The sequence below is a fragment of the Delphinus delphis genome, chromosome 5, assembly GCF_949987515.2.
Source record: "Delphinus delphis chromosome 5, mDelDel1.2, whole genome shotgun sequence".
NCBI lineage: Eukaryota > Metazoa > Chordata > Mammalia > Artiodactyla > Delphinidae > Delphinus > Delphinus delphis.
The window spans coordinates 119511429-119528164 of record NC_082687.1 but is presented as its reverse complement, the minus strand read 5'-3'; the positions used below and the strand labels follow the sequence as shown (position 1 = coordinate 119528164).

The window sequence follows — 16736 nt, the reverse complement described above, 5'->3', positions numbered from 1 at the left end:
GGAGGAAAAACTCAGGAAGGCCACAGTAACATCTTGCTAAAGAATTCTGAATATTTCCCGCAAGCAATTTGGATCTGCAAAAAATCTGTTGATTTTAAGCATGAAGTAACAATCAGATGAGCATTTAGAAGACAAATTAGAGAGAGGGAAAATTAAGAGGGCAGTAGAAAATGATTGCAAAGCAAATGGGTGGAAGGGAGCCGGAACAAGACAAGGAAGGGTGTTATTAGAATCTACCGCCTTAGATGTGGTGGTGCGAGGGGCTGGCGAGGGAAAGTGAAGGATCCAGAAGTATTGCCGGGATTCTGCATCAGTGACTGCTTAACAGTGATGTCTTTAACCAGGACAGGGAGTGTGGAAGAAGCTGGTCTTGAAGGAAAAATGGTAAGTTCGGTTTGGGCATGTTGCTTGTGAGTTACCTGTGGCCCATCCTGGCTGAGACATGAGAAGCAGGCAGGGAGCGTGTAAGCCTAGAGTGCAGGAGAGAGGTCTGAGCTGAAGATGAGGATTTGGAAGTGTCCTTTGTTGTGGCCGGGCCTGCTGGAGGCTGGGTGACACGGTAACGAATGAACATGGAGCTGTGGCTCAGCAAGGAACCCCTTATATAGGTTAGTGGTTCTCAGCTGGGGACAATTTTGCCCTGCAGGGGACTTTTGCCAATGTTGGGAGACATTTTTATTTCTCACAACAGGGGCGGTGGAGGGGGTACTACTGACAGTGGGTAGAGGGTGGAGAGGCTGTTACCAGAAAACTGGGTTTGCCTCTTGGTGGGTATTGAGCCAAAAGACACAATCAGCCAAAGAGCAGGAGAAAGAAAGATTTATTATTACTTGCAACAAGTAAGGAGAACACCGGGGATCTTTCCCAAAGGTCCTGGGATATCCTGGGATATCTCCCAGGACAGCAAAATTGGGGAAGTTTTAAGCTAAGGGTACATGCAAATTAATGAAGGGGCTTGAGCAGAGGAGAATTCAGTGTAGAATTGGGGCAAAGGTTGACGGAGTCCAAGCTTTACTTGACTGAAGTCAGAAAACGTCAACATCATCATTCCATCCTCCGCCTGGGTGGGTGCTTTATTTCCTGCAGAACTCAAAGATATATATCGGATTGTTATGAATATCCCTGGAGGAGGACCTAGGACTCTATTTCATGCTGAACTATTATTTCTTGTAGCCATGTTTTTGCCACAAGAAGAAAGCTGGTCTCTGAGAGAGGAAAATGAGACAGAGAGAGCTAAGAGTGTGTGATCAGTCATACTTTCCCTTTATTGGCATTTCTGTTTCTGTTTTTCTTTTTTAACTTCTATGAAATTAATGTGGGAAGGAAGGATCCTGCTTCCATAAAGTTGAAGTTAGCACTCACTTCCCAAGACCTTGAAGTATGACTGATGACATGCTCTTAGCTCTCTCTCTTTTTACCAAAACTAGCTTGAGCTGCGTTTCTGTCACTTGAAACTAAGAAAGTCCTAACTTAAACAGCTTTGTTAATTTAGCCTGAGAAGAAGCTAGTGAAAGGAAAAGATTTAAATACAGATGAGAATAAGATCATTATCCTGGAGGATGAACCTTAAACCTTGGGTAGGAAGAGGGTCCTCTCACCTTCTGAGTAAGAAAGAAGGAGGTAAGAATGGGCATGGGTGAAGATGAGTTTGCAGGTGTAGGGTGAGAATTCAGGGCAAGGAGACTGGCTGAGTAGGAATTAATGTCATCTGCTGGGAGAAAGGATGAGGGCTAGAATCTTAAGGAGAGCAGTGAAGATTAAAATAAATATGATGAGGGATGGAAAAAGAGCTGAGCAGGGACATATTAAAGGGTCACTAAGAAACGCCAAGGGCCCAGTTGAGACGGAAGACTCCAAATCTGTTTCATGGCCACTCTATGGTATGATTTTGTTGTGTCCAACTGTCCTCAGCAGCCTGCATGTAGGGGCAGATGATGATGGGGTAGCAGTTACTTGGACGTGTGAAGAGAGTAGACTGGAGGAAAGTGACAAGACTGTGGGGAAATGACTTACTCTATAGGCCATAGGTAGGATAGACAGGGAACGAAGCAGGAGAAAGGATGGGTGGTAGTCTGGGTGGGAAGAGAGGCTAGGGGTGGGTGAAGTCTGAGAGTACTAGCAGATGTGGCTGGAATGCCAGGAGAACATGGAGGAAAGGAGGGAGCTTCTGGGGGTGGGAATTAGTAAGGTTTTAGAGGAGGAACCGTGTAGAGAATGGCAGTGTTCAGGGTGTGAGAGAGCGAACCCTCATTCCCTCTCATCCAAATAATAAGGTTGCATAAAGGGGAAAAAAATAACACTACTTCCATCCATCTCGTGCCTTGATATCCCCGTTAGGCTGACTTCTGGGAAGGACACCACCCTCCCGCCCTCCTTCTCCCAGCCCTCCACGCTGCACATACACGCCCACCCGGTGGCAAAGGCTTTCCTTGTTTAAGCCTACTTCCTACTCTTACCTCCTACCCTAAGGTTAACAGAATTCTGCTGTGTCATCTCATTTAATCTGCTAGACTGAGCACTGTAATTAGACAGATTCTATCTTTTCTTTTTTTTTTTTGAATCACTGTATCCTGAGTGCCTATGACAGGGTGTGGCACACAATAAAGTTGTTGAATGAATGAAGATAAACTTCAGATAAAGAAACCAATGCTGAGAGTACCATAAACTGGCCCCAGAAATGGGAGTGGGCTGGGGGTAGGGGACCAGTGCTGAGAAGCTGGCTGTTGATGGGTCAAGCCTGCTGCAGTGGAGCAGTGGATGCAGAGGGACTTAATTTGGGTTTTTAAGTGGGATGGGTGGGGACTGAATCATCAGCATGGAAGAGATGAGGGTGGGGTTTCGTGGTGAGAGTTTTTTGGAAGGAGAAAGAGGGATGAGAAATTGAAACCAGTCTTCCTGTTATTTTTAGGCATTAAACAAGTGAGCTCATCTAATCCTAGCCACCACCCCAAATTAGGAAAAATCAAATCATTGTCCAAGGTCACACACTACTAAGATCATAAAGCAAAACTTTACCCACCCGGGGATGAGTCCTCCCCAGAATTCAGAATCCCTGTCTGGGACTACATCTATTCCACTGGCAAAATTCTCTCTTACAAGGTTTCCTTTTCACTTTTTTTATATCTTCCTAGTCATTTTGAATATCAACGGTTTGCAGTTAATAACCCACACCACAGTGGATTCAGTCAGCCATTCACGCATCCATTCAAAACATTCACTGCGCTGCTATGAGCAGGTACTGAGTGTTCCTAAGGGCACTGTGCTAGGTGTTGGGGACTCAGCAATGAACAAGAGAGACAGGATGCTTGTCCTTTTATAAACAGGCTGAGTAGTTTGGGGTTTCTTTTTACTAATTGCTCTGAAGATCTTAATCAAGCTTAAAAATCCTTCCTGAAAGATTCCTATCAGAAACTTTTTTTACCTAATTATTTACCCAAGACCTATATTCCAGTCTCCTGCTAGGGAAGCTGACTTACGTGTTACTGGATAAACACAAATATTGTTTTGAATAAAAACAGTGGAAGGCCTTCTAAAGATAAAAATCTCCTGAGGAGTCTCTGCTTTTAATTTCTGGTGAGCACGTGGATCTCAATAAGGGGAGATTATTAAAGAGTCTCCTCATAATTTCACACTGTTGGCTCAGGATGAGTTTCTGAAAGTAAATCTGGACCTATTTCTCCAAAGGACATTACAACCACTTTAAGTCTAAAGGGCAAGGTCGGGGAGTGGGGGGCACTAGAATGCTGGCTACGTTCCAGTATTACTTCTGGGAGGTAGAAGTGATGGTGAAAATGGACAGGGCAGAATCTGCAGAAGAATGAGGCCTCACCTTCTCACCCTGGGAGGTTCAGGGATGGATGAGATGAGGCCACGTAGACGGCTTGAATTAAATTCCAAATGGTGCTTCTGGAGTCTTTGGCCACATCAGATGGGGGCCGTGGGAGCCTGCATATGGAGAGGAGTATAGAGGGTGGGAGTCTCATTTTGCTGTACTTGATAGGGGCCACTGATGGGAGACTCTAGTAGAGGAAGGATAGGAGGGAACCAGGAAGCATCAGCTTGGCCCTGGAGAGTTGGGGCCTGCCAGGCCTGAGGGATTGGCTGGTGATAGGACAGGTCCTGATGCATGGGGCAGTGGGACCATCAGAGAGTAATTTGTTTTAAATGTGAGAGTAGGGGCTGAATCATCAGGTTAGGAGCCGAGAATGGTAGTGAGGGTTTTTCAAAGGAGGAAGAACTGTGGAGGAATGAAACCAATCCTCTTATAATTGCTAGGCATTTTTACAAATTAGCTCATTTAATCCTTAATTTCTTGCAATTCACTATCTTGTCTTCTTTTCTTCTTCTTTAAGTAATCATAATTTGTAACAACTATATTTATTCAATGAAATTAATTTAAAAAGAAGACTAATTGAGAATTTTATATTCTAAAAAACAAGACTAACTCTTCTAGAATTAGGGAAAATTGTTTTACTTATATAAAGCCTAATACTCATTTTTTTTCTCTTTATGCATCAGTATAATTAAGGGAAGCAGTAGGTCAATGAATATATGATGAAAATATTAGATTTGAGACATGTAGAAATTACAACACAAGGAAGCTAGACCTGTTTAGAATAAATTGGCTAGTTCCTGAATGATCCAAATAATTGAGGTAAAGAGGGAAATCAGGAAAGTCTCCAGTTTACAAATAAATTGAGGTTCAAAAATGTGTTTGGGGACTTCCCCTGGTGGTTCAGGGGTTAGGACTCTGTGCTTGCACTGCAGGGTACGTGGGTTCTATTCCTGGTCGGGGAACTAAGATCCCACAAGCTGCGTGGCTTGGCCAAAAAAAAAACAAGAACAAAAATGGGTTTGTAAATTAGTTATCTGAGATTTGGTACATTTCCCCAATGGAAAGAAAATTTTAGGTATGGCTGTAACCTGATAGCTGATTATCTCAACAGAAAATAGCTGAAATCCATTATTTGTACACAAGAACTGTACAGCAAACAAACCAAAATTATCACAAAATACTTAAAATTAATGCAACATAAAGACAACGCACTAAGAAGACTTTAATTTTAAATTCAAGAAAGAGAAAGTTTAATTAGGAGGTTGAAAGAGTTAACTGAAGAATCTGGTGGAGAGTCTGAGGATGCCCTTTGGACACTGAGTAGGGACTTTTGGGCTAGATGACAGATACTGTTTTTAAGACATAATAAAGGAGATTTTCTGAGTGCCCATCATTTATAACACCCAGTAGGTAAAAAACACCACTCATTCAAAATCCATCAATTAAATATACCATTCAAAGCAGAGTCTTTAGGTGGTAGTTTTTATGCACTTTGCACTCCAGCCATTTTAGAAATTCAATTCACACACACACAAAGGCACTTTCCTTCTTTTGGTTTTGCTGTTCACTTAACCAGATCACCCTTTCTCCTCTTCATTTCCTGACAAAATATCCTCCCTCGAAGCCTAATTCAAATGACACATCCATCAATTTTTTAAAATCCCTTGACAAAATATTAGCTGTCTCTCTTCTGAAACCAGTTGCATTTTGATTACATTTTATGCATCTCGTTTATGATTTACAGTTTGTCTCCCATTGTAGTATTTGTATTCATGCTCTGTCTGTAATGTTAATGGGAGTAGACTCTTGTGTAGGCCTTCTCCACAGCTTCAGACCACCTTTGCAAAACAGTGTTCCCCTCAGCCTGATTCCCCAGCTCCATTTAATTTTTTTTATAGAAGGCTTCATACTGGACATAATAGGTATTTTTTATTGTCTGTCCCCTCCCCCAGAATGTATGACTTATGAGGGCAGGGACTTTGTTTCATTTACTGCATTACCCTATCCCCAGTGCCTAGAACTGCACCCGGCCCACAGTAGGAACTGAATAAATCCATGTAACTGGAAGTGAAAGAAATACCAACTGGGGTATGTATATCAAAACACTGAGTCTAATAATTCATTAATTCTATCACTATTTACCTGCAGGACACGGCAAGTCATTAACCTGTGATGGGCATCATTTTCCTATAAAATCAACAACATCGTTAAACATAGGATTGCTGAGCTCTGGTGTCATTCCATTACTCTGAGAGTAGAAACTGAGAGAGATGATGAAGTAAAGGACTTCAAGTAAGTGGATGTGTGAGGGGAAAAGAATGCTCCAGGCCACACTGAAGGAGCTACTCTTGGTGAAGGTCAGAGAGAAAATGATAAGCAGAAGTGAGGAGAAAAAGATGCAGAGGAAAGGGCTGCCTTCAGACTCCTTTGCCTGTCAACAGTGCTCTGGGAGAGGTGCTCAAAGCAGAGAGGAGATGTGCTCAAACTAGGGAGCCTGAGGCCACGTAGAGAAGCCGGCTGCTTGGGAAGAGGCTTCCAGGGAAGAGGAAAGGCAAGATGAAAGGGGAGTGTGCGCGCGTGTGTGTGTGTGGCGAGCTCCACATGCTTTGCAATTTTGCCTTCTCTCCAGCAAACAATCACTCTGCTGTGACTTTGTCAAGGCCTGATTAAGCGTGTGGCTCATATGTGAAAGCAAATGAGAAGTTCTATCTATACAAAGAACACATTCGTTCTACATTTAATTTATGACAAAAGCTCTTCTTTATTCCCCAAAGCAGACTAGATTCTTATCTCTTACCTTGAATCTCCACAGCACTTTGCGCTTCTCATCCTAAAATATCTTACTGCGTCTAGGGTTGCCGGCTTCTGTCCTCTTGCTTCCCGGCGCCCGCCCGGTGCCGCCCCTCTCGCCACGCTAGTAAGTCTGAGGAGGGCACTGTCTTTCTGTCTTTGCATTCTCTGCACCAGCCTAGTACAATCTCCTGTAGTGTCTGTCTCCGTCTGTCTTTCTCTCTCTCATACTCATGTATTTTACGTTTAACTAATAATAGGGAATGGCTCAAATTTAAGTTATTTGAAAGTTCTAGGCTGGTTCTGAAAATAGGAACCGATCCCAGGCGGAGGTTTTTAAATTTCCCAAGCAAGTCACCATCGAGATATATACATTTAAGAGAAGGCCATCTAGGAAGCAACGATTGACACTTTTTTTTTTAAACAAACTTAAAAATAAACTTGGGAATTCTAAACCGTGGTCAAAGACGCGCTGTCCTTGCCCGCAGAGACCGTCTGGTCTTCACGCCCCTACACCGTTAAGGCCGAGCACCGGGTGAGGCCCGCGTTCCTGCGGTCACAGAGGGGAGGGAGGCCCCAGCGATCCCAAACACGGAGTCCTGGACAACTCCCCACGCCCTCCCGCTGCGCGAAGGCCAGGCTGTCCCCGGGGCCCTCAGGGAGCCGCGCCCCTCCCAGGCTGCGAGAACTCGGACCGGCCGGGCTGCACGCAGGCGCACTGAAGCCCGGGCAGGGGCGTGTCGGAGGCGCGTAGGGATGGGCCGGCGGGGCGGGGCGGGGCCGATGCCGTTTCCGTTGCCTGGAATCCCCAGAAAGCAGCTGCCTGGAGCGTTCTCTGCCCGCGTCTCTGCCAGCCCTCTGCGCCGCCGCTCTCCCGGAGGTTCAGGTCTGGGTGAGTGAGAGCGCGCCTAGCCCGCCGAGGGCAGCGGGGGCGCCGGGGTGGAGCGGACGCTCGGCAGAGGGCTGTCCCAGGAGCTGCGGAGAGGGCGGGTCTGCGGCGGCGCCCGGGGGGCTGTCTGGACGCCGCGGCGGCGAAGTCCCGCTCGCTGAACCCGCCATCTCTCTCTTCTCTTGCAGTCCTGCATCAGTCACCTTCTCCTGACCTGGGCAGTCGCCATGGCACAGGTAAGACCGTGCGCCCCCGTGCAGCGCTCGGATTTACGAACTTTGTAAACTGTTCAGGAGTTCTAGAATTTGTTGGAAAGCCAGAAGAGTTTAGGAGTAAACTGAATCTGTCTTCGGGAATTTCTTACACTTTCTGTTTCCCCTTTGTTCCCCTTCCTAGGGAGCGCCCGCCCGAACCTGCTCCCACCTGGCGCTGCAGCGCAGCCGCCGGTGACGTGGCCGGATTTGGGGGGCGCTCCCTCTTCGTGAGTGAATGTGTAAAAGGGAGCCTTCCTAAAAATCCAGAGAGTGGCTGAAATTAGAACCAGAGCAAGTACAACTCCTTGTGGTCATGTGAAGCGAACGCATTTCTTTTTTTCTTTTCTTGGCTTTATTTATTTATTTCGCCAAGTTTCCTGTATTTGAATACTATGAGTGGGCGTTGGCTTTTTCCAGTAGAGTTGTAGTGGAGCTTTTTCCAGTCGCTCAACCCAATTTAACTAAAAGGAACATTTCGTCGTTGGCACAGATTTTTTTTTCCCCCCCAAGCAAAAAGATTAAACCGAAGAGCTGCTTTTCCTAAGTAACGAACTCGCGGAACGAGTTATGAATTGAATCTGCCTTGGGACTGTTTCAGAATTTGATTACCTAATAACGGCTTTCTTTGCTGTTCTTAACATTTATCAAAAATGTAGGGAAGAGAAAATCATTTAATTTATATAGCACTCTTTAAAAATTGACCGTGTTGTACAATCTTTTGTGAATAAAATATCGGTGCTTACGACAGCTCCACCCCGAAACTAATTTTACAAGATCTCATCGATCTAACTGGCTTGTCAGAGTCCAGAAACTTTTTTTAAACAAGTGGTTCAACTCAAACAATGCCCTCTTTCATGTATAGTTCACTTAAAAAAAAATCAGATTGACTTATCAAAATTGAATAAGGTTTCATGATCCTTTCCAAGACAAGATGGGAGGATTAAGAGGAGTTGGTAATTTTATTAAATTTATACAGTACTTCCATTCTTACTTCCTCTTTTGCACTTAAGAAGTGTTACAAAAAACCAGGTCTCATATTACTTCAAGTGGAAACTTCGGTTTAGATTCTTCAACATATAAAAGGATACTTTTATATGGAATTAACTTTGCTGAGCATTATTTTTCCAATCTTGATATGCTGGTGTGGTGATGTAAATGATGATTTCGCAAGCATTAAAGAATAATTCTCTTTATCCTAGCTCTTTTGGCTGTTTCTCTTTTGTAAATTTACCCAGTGATTTCTGAAGTTTTTCAGTCAGTTCCTTTAATTATGTAGACTCTACCAAGATAGCATAAGTGAACACATTTCCCCAAATGTGGACATTGATAATTTCAAAGGATGAAAATAGTGTAAAAGCCCTTATATATACAAAACCTGGGAGAATGGTGGCTTGTATTATAGAATTTTGTACATGACCGCTATTACAATATAACCAGGACTGTTTTCTATCCAAGCCACAGTTTTTAGTTATCATAAAAGTTACAAGTACTATTAAGAAAGATAGTGTTGAATTTTACACTAGCTTTGTTATTAGTTATCCTTGGAAACCATGGAAGTAAAACATTTTGTTAAATATTTAATATTAAGGTGAAGTTTTGTTGGCTTTATACTTACATTTGATGGTGTGCAGAATGCCTACATTATGGAATTGCACTTCTACTGTCTAAAATTTCCTTTGGACCCCAGTGTAAGCTGAAGTACTTCAGTGTTGGGTTTCAAACAGTTTCCATGGTAGTACCTTTTGTTGACGTGCGGTATGGGCTTCCACTCTCTGGCCATCTGTAGAGTAATGGCATCATGGCTGAGTCTTAGAGGTGCACGTTCTGGCAATTTAAAATATGTTGTTAAATATTAATGTCTTTTATTTAATGAAAAGTGAAAATATAGCCTTCCACAAAAGTGATTCTTCATGTTTATGAGCTACATCTTCCATACCAGTGGTTTCTCTTCTTACTTAACATTGGGATCACCCTGCAGATAACAGTTTGCAGATATCCAGGAATCAATTATCGCATATGTAGATCACGGGCACGACTGTCTTATTACAAATTTGATTGATCTTTGACAGATACATTGGAGTTTCTTTTTTTATGTAAACAAATATTATTAGGTATATTTTACACTCTTATGAATATTTATATTAATATATTTATAAGTAAATTATACATTATATTGTAATGAATGTACTTCATGTCAATGCTGCTCTTTTTTAAAATTTTTTTAAATTTATTTTTTGGCTGCGTTGGGTCTTCGTTGCTGTGCACTGCACTTTCTTTGGTTGCAGCGAGCTGGGGCTACTCTTCATTGCGGTGCGTGGGCTCTAGGCATGCGGGCTTCAGTAGTTGTGGCATGTGGGCTCAGTAGTTGTGGCTCGCGGGCTCTAGAGCACAGGCTCAGTAGTTGTGGCGCACGGACTTAGTTGCTCTGCGGCATGTGGGATCTTCCCGGACCAGGGATCGAACTGTGTCCTCTGCATGGGCAGGCAGATTCTTAACCTGCCTGGCAATACTGGGCAAATATTGGGAACAACATAAAAAGTGACTTATCATGTTAGGTAAATACATTCAGAGTTGGAGGCATTTGTTGGGTACCACTACTTGAGCTCTGCCCTTCTTCTGGTCCTAATTCTTATCCATTAGTATTGAAATATGTGGGATTCAACCAGTTAACGGTTATTTGGAGAGAAATAGTCTAACCTGAGGCTTCCCAGTTTTTCTCAAAGAGAGCACCCTGGTTAACTCTATCTTCTCCATGACATACAAGAATATAAATTACAGATACACCTGCATGTAAACAGTCCCTGGACAGTACTTTTTTTTACAGGTTTGAAACTATTCATTTGAATGGTTTTATATTTATCTGGTTTGAAACCACAGCATCCATGTTATTTTAGCATAAAAGGCTAAATGAGTAATAAATTATTATGATTATTGGATCAGTAACAAAATCTACTATGTTAAATTTGGGTACAAGCTAGTTGAATATATTTACTAAGGAATAGCCAAAGAGCTGTTAAAATTGCCTGAGTTATCTATATATAGTAAATATTTTTGAATCCCTTCATCTTTTTTCTCTCAACAATCAACTTCTGTTTATGTAAGTGTGAATTTTTCATTAGGTTTTAGGGTCATTTCTTTAATCTGACTTACAGTATTTTGGGTTGGATTTCTTAAATAGGCTTCTGACCTATTTCTCTCCTATAGCTTTACTTGCTTACACAGGTTTGTTTTTTTTTAAATCTAAGTATTTAGCTACAGCCAAAGTATTTCATAGATATTCTAATTTATTTAAGTATTTGAAAGTACATTGTGTAGTTCTGTGTTCTTTGGTTTGAAAAAATCAAGAGTTGGCTATATTTCATAGACAAATGATCCATTTAATACATTTTAATTCAATTTAAGGCTTTTATGTCTTTAATTTTCTTTAGGATAATGAAACTTTAAAAAATTACATTTTGGGCAGTCTGAACCTCGTTTAATTTATAGTGTTGTTTACAAAGATTTAATGTATTCAGGGCATCAGGAATGTCATGAAGCAAAAGCAGGGTACATAATTTTTGACTAGAAACTTCATGAACATCATAGCTATCAGCCTGATACATATTTAAACTGTACAAAATTTGAAGAGAAATTTTTTTGGTTGGCTTGAAATCACTGCACTATGATCATTTACAAGGGCCCTGAGCAAGCAGGATCAATATAAATAAGGAAATTTGAGATGAGGTTCATTCCAGAGGAGTTGACTGGAGGTTGAGTGCATCTTTTCATGCCATTCACTTTCAGGCCAAATCTCTCTGTAGTGATTCCCTTGGGGGTTCTTAGATCAGGTTACCTGTTTACCCATGGCTTTGGGTTAGTCTTTCTCAGTTCCTGATTCCTTGACTATGGTCTTCATTTTGGATGCTGAGAAAGAACTACATCACACGCTGCTTGGCTGCTTTGCAAGCCGCTGAGCAATTCATTGGTGTTTAGTAAACCTTAATTCTCTTATCTTGAGCTAGTGCCCCTTGGACACAGTTGGCAAGTTAGTCTGAGGTCCAGTTCTGAAATAAATTTTATTCGTATAACCTGTATACTCTTCTAAAACTTCACAAATATATCAGTTGATTTTGTTTGTTTGTTTGTTTACCAAATTAGTGCTCCTAAGACCTTTTCTTTGTGTTTTATGGACCCATCTTTCAGTTTATTGGTTTGTATAATATGTACATCTGTAAGCAATTGATTAATTGAAAGGAATACATATTCCGGTTGGTATCATTTTCTTTAGACTCCAGTTCCTAACTGTTCTCTTTACTTTGTCATTCATGCATACATTCATGAATGTTTGAAGCTTTTGAGTTCCTACTATGTGTCAGGTATTATTAGACATGGGAAATAAAAAGGGAAATGGAGCTAAGATTTATTGATACAACAGGTGCATTGCCAAGTCCTTCTATGCATTATTTAGTGCTCATAATACAGTTTTGGAAATAAATATTACTATTTCAGTTTCACAGAAGAGGAAACTGAGGTAACTTAGCCGACGTTAGTCATATGGGACAAAGGAGGAAAGGCATGATATGTAGAGGCAACAGGAGCAAAACTACACGCTCGGGGGTGTAAAGGAGTTTGGCAGGGCCAGGAGCTGCGGGCAGTCTGGTCTTGCTGGCGTGAAGCTGCAGGCAGTTGGGGAGATGGAGCCCTGCCTCGGAAAGGGGAGCCGGAGCTAAAGAATATGAGCCATTTTGTAGGTAATGCAGAGCTACCAGAGAGTCATTAGTTGGGGTATGCCATGGTCAGATTTGTGTGTAACAAAGATAGCCCCGGGGCCAATGTGATACTGTGCTTCTGGGGGCTGCAGAGGCGGGATGGTGGTGTGGGAGTTGAAGAGGGGAGAGGGGAGCGGGACATTGGAAGACTACTTGGGCATCTGTTGCTGTAATCCCGGTGAATCTTAAGGGCTTAAACTAGGCAGTAGCTGGGACTTTAGATAGGAGGGGACTGTAGGAGAGAGTGGGCAAATTGGATGCATGAGTGAGTGGGAGTTGGTGAAGGGCCAGGTTAAGGTAAAGATGAGCGGCTTCCTTGATGGAGTGGTTTGAGAAAGGAATGCAGGTTGGAGGTGGGAGAAAAGCAGAGTTAGTAGATTTGTTGAATTTGAGTTCTTTATAAAACATTTAGGTGGTGCTATCTAGTACACAGCAGGGTGTATGTGGTCTTTAAATCTATTTTCATCTCTATAGGTCATCCATTTGATTATGTATTATCTGTCTCTTCCTACAACTAAAGATTTGAAGCTAACTTATTTCTTCCCTTTGTCTAGGACCAGCCAAGTTCATTAGATTTCTGTCTCTCATTTAGATGCAAAAGGAAGTAAAGTTGTGAATCGATGCACACTCTTCTCTAATATGGGAAATCTGTAAACTTGATTGTTTTCTGAAGCATCGATGTGAATGAATTGGTTAGTGAAATAGCTTTTCACGTGCTATGTGCAAAATGGCCAATTCAACAACTGGGTAAAATAGCCCCTTTGGAGGTTAATACATTTGCCCGCTTTACCGACTCAAAGGTATCACCATTATTCACGGACAGTTAAACTTTCCACTTTATTAGTATTTGCCAAGGGAAGGCATTCTTATACTAGCAGGGAGGTAGCCATAGGAGCATTAAAGAAACACAACAAAAATCTAAATAATGTTGACAAAACCTTTATTAAGTTACTAAAAACTTTTCTACCACTGTGCACATAATGTAAACTATTTTATAGTGATGCGTTTTTTCCTTACATCTGACTTTGAGAGGTCAGAGGTAGTTGGATGATTAGACAAAATGGAAAGAAGCAAAAATAAGGAGGATGAAAGGGAAAGGAAGTTATGTGAAAGTTAGCAAAAGTTATAGACCAGTTTGAATTTGAGGCTTTGAACTATAATTTTCACCTCTTTTGATGGGATTGAGCAACAGTGAAGATTAGGACTTGAGATCTTATTTCTGACGCCTCATGGTATGTGTTTGTGCCCCTCGGTCCTCTTGGAGGTTCTAGTTTTTTCTGATATTTAATTTACTTTGCATCTCAAATCACAATCGTGTTTCCCTGGCTTTTTCCTCCTTTCTTGCTCATCTCATTTCTTTCCTAGTACAGTGATTTTCAATTTTTTTTTTCTTTGCTGATCAGTGGGACCCATCATCAAAGGAAATATTAATGGGCCTGTTCTGTATTGTGTCCGTCAGATAAGACCTGAACTGCTCTGCCTGGAGAAGGAAGGCAGAACTCTGCCCTTGGCCTCCCCACCCAGCCCTTTCTTGGGGGAGGGGGGGAAAGACTTTGCGAAACCTGAGCCTCAGAAGAACCGTAGGTAAAAACCATTGTACAATGGCCATCATCAAAAAATCTAGAAACAATAAATGCTGGAGAGGGTGTGGAGAAAGGAGAACCCTCTTGCACTGCTGGTGGGAATGTGAATTGGTACAGCCACTATGGAGAACAGTATGGAGGTTCCTTAAAAAATTACAAATAGAACTACCATATGACCCAGCAATCCCACTACTGGGCATATACCCTGAGAAAACCATAATTCAAAAAGAGTCATGTACCACAATGTTCATTGCAGCTCTATTTACAGTAGCCAGGAGATGGAAACAACCTAAGTGTCCATCGACAGATGAATGGATAAAGAAGATGTGGCACATATATACAATGGAATATTACTCAGCCATAAAAAGAAACAAAATTGAGTTATTTGTAGTGAGGTGGATGGGCCTAGAGTCTGTCATACAGAGTGAAGTAAGTCAGAAAGAGAAAGACAAATACCGTACGCTAACACATATATATGGAATCTAAGGAAAAAAAAATGTCATGAAGTACCTAGGGGTAAGACGGGAATAAAGACGCAGACCTACTAGAGAATGGACTTGAGGATATGGGGAGGGGGAGGGGTAAGCTGGGACAAAGTGAGAGAGTGGCATGGACATATATACACTACCAAACATAAAATAGCTAGCTAGTGGGAAGCAGCCGCATAGCACAGGGAGATCAGCTCGGTGCTTCGTGACCACCTAGAGGGGTGGGATAGGGAGGGTGGGAGGGAGGGAGACACAAGAGGGAGGAGATATGGGGATATATGTATATGTATAGCTGACTCACTTTGTTATAAAGCAGAAACTAACACACCATTGTGAAGCAATTATACTCCAATAAAGATGTAAAAAAAATAACAATAATAAACGCTTTACATGTTAATATTAAAAAAAAAACAAACCATTGTACAGCTGCTCAGCTGTAGTGTTTTGCTTAATGATTTCTGGCTCTTAGTTAGTAGTATGTGGAATGGTGGGTAGCTGTTTAGGTGTTGATTTTATTGAACTGGATGACAAATTTAAAGATGGTTTATTTCTCCTCTTAAAATGTTCCAGACCAGGTGATGTTTTCTCATCTTTAAATTTGAAGTGTTATTTCTGTATTATTTTCCTGTGCATTTAAATTCTGTGTCTAGAAAAGCAGCTCTTCACTTGTGTTTTGGTTTAATTTTATTCGTTTTATTTTGGCATAACTAGTCTTTGCAGGCAAAGAACTTTTTCATTTAAAGCAAACAAGTGAAAAAAGCCAACAAAATTATAGAGCCAAAAGAATGGATAATTTTGAAGTTGAGAGTTAACAGACCGAATTATATGTTTTGGCCACGTACTGTCTGAGCATATATAATAATTCCCTTGGTACGGCTCTGGTGGCAGAGGATTGAGGTAAATGAGGGTGAACTGAGGCTGGGTGAAGGGAACAGTAGCTACTTACGGTTGGAATTCATCTGGGGAAGGTGTACTTGTTGAACACCTTGAGGCCAGTGGCAAAGATGGGAAGCAGGGGAAGCCCTCTCTGTGAGTCATGTAGAGTCCCATTTGCCCAGTGTAGATGGTTTTGAGTGGGTGGGGATGGAGCTTGGACAGGATGTCCAAACAAGGGTTCGCTCTGTGTGAGTCACGTCCTGCGATTCACATCTGCTCCCTTACTATCGCTTCGTGGCTTTGCTAGCTTTCACAATGACTGATCAAATGGAAATGTAGCAAGAATGTTTCCCAATCTTTAGAAAGCTCTCAAAAATACAATCAGCAGTTATGTCTTCTTCACAGTAACTGAGACTCAAGGATACTTCTCTTCTTTCCATTGTTCACCTCATTTCCTTCAGGCTCAGGGGTCAGATGTCTCTTCTCTTTAAGGCAAATTCCTCCTGTCTTCTCTGTTCTTAACCTTTTCGCTGTTTCTCTATCTACTAGAAACTTCTTCAGAGCCTATAAGCTGGAAAATATTTTTAAAGTGTGTGTTTTCTTTTACGTATTTAAAAAAAAAAAGCCTGTTTGTAAAATGGGAGTTCACAGAGATGCTCTGCCTCTCAATTCACTCTTTAGTGTCCTCCAATCAGGCTTTTACCGCCACCAAAGACCTCCTAGTTGCCAAATCCAGTGGACCCTTTTCCATCTTCCCGCTTACTTGATTGCCCTATGGTTCGGGCACTGCCTGTTCTTCCTTTCCTTGGAATATTTTTCTCCTTTGTCTTCCATTCCATCACCTTCTTTGGATTTTCTTTTTGCCTTTGGGAGGCTGTGTAGAGCCCACAGTTAAGAGCCCACAGTCCCATGGCCTGTGTTCAGGTGCCGGCTCTGCTACTTGCTTGGGTTACCTGGGTGATTCGCCAAACCTTTCTAAGCCAGTGTGTTTCTTTATCTGGAAAATGGGGTTTCACTGAGGTGGTCCATGTGAAGCTCTGAGCTCATTGCCGCCCTTAGCTGATATTAGCTGCCATTCCGATTGTAGGTGACCTTCCCTCCTCCAGCTCTTCTTTCCATTCCATTAATATTGCCTTTCGTGAAGCCTCCTCCCACAGCTCTAGTTATCACTTATGTGCCCCAGTAACTGACAAGCCTGCTTCTCTTTCAGTATGTGGAGAAGTGCAAAACCAGCCACCCTGTTCCTTATCCAAAAAATGAATCATCCTCAGTG

General features: G+C 42.1%; 1 protein-coding gene and 1 long non-coding RNA gene across 3 annotated transcripts in view; one reads left to right on the top strand and one right to left on the bottom strand.

The window, feature by feature from the left end:
• Nucleotides 1-812: 812 nt before the first annotated feature.
• Nucleotides 813-7196, bottom strand: LOC132425590 (uncharacterized). Of its 2 annotated transcripts, XR_009519462.1 has the most exons (4): nucleotides 6633-7196; nucleotides 5978-6022; nucleotides 3830-3945; nucleotides 813-1080 (listed from the first exon to the last, which is right to left on the bottom strand). It is a non-coding gene; the product is annotated as an uncharacterized lncRNA (long non-coding RNA). The 2 variants fall into 2 exon arrangements; XR_009519463.1 differs by lacking the exon at nucleotides 5978-6022.
• A 213-nt stretch (nucleotides 7197-7409) lies between these two features.
• ANXA5 (annexin A5) overlaps nucleotides 7410-16736 on the top strand; it is a 31394-nt gene continuing 22067 nt past the window's right edge. The window contains exons 1-2 of the mRNA XM_060012940.1: nucleotides 7410-7517; nucleotides 7703-7750. Of these exons, the coding sequence (XP_059868923.1) occupies nucleotides 7742-7750 (9 nt within the window). The 5' untranslated portion in view covers nucleotides 7410-7517; nucleotides 7703-7741. The remainder of the gene's footprint in view (nucleotides 7518-7702; nucleotides 7751-16736) is intronic.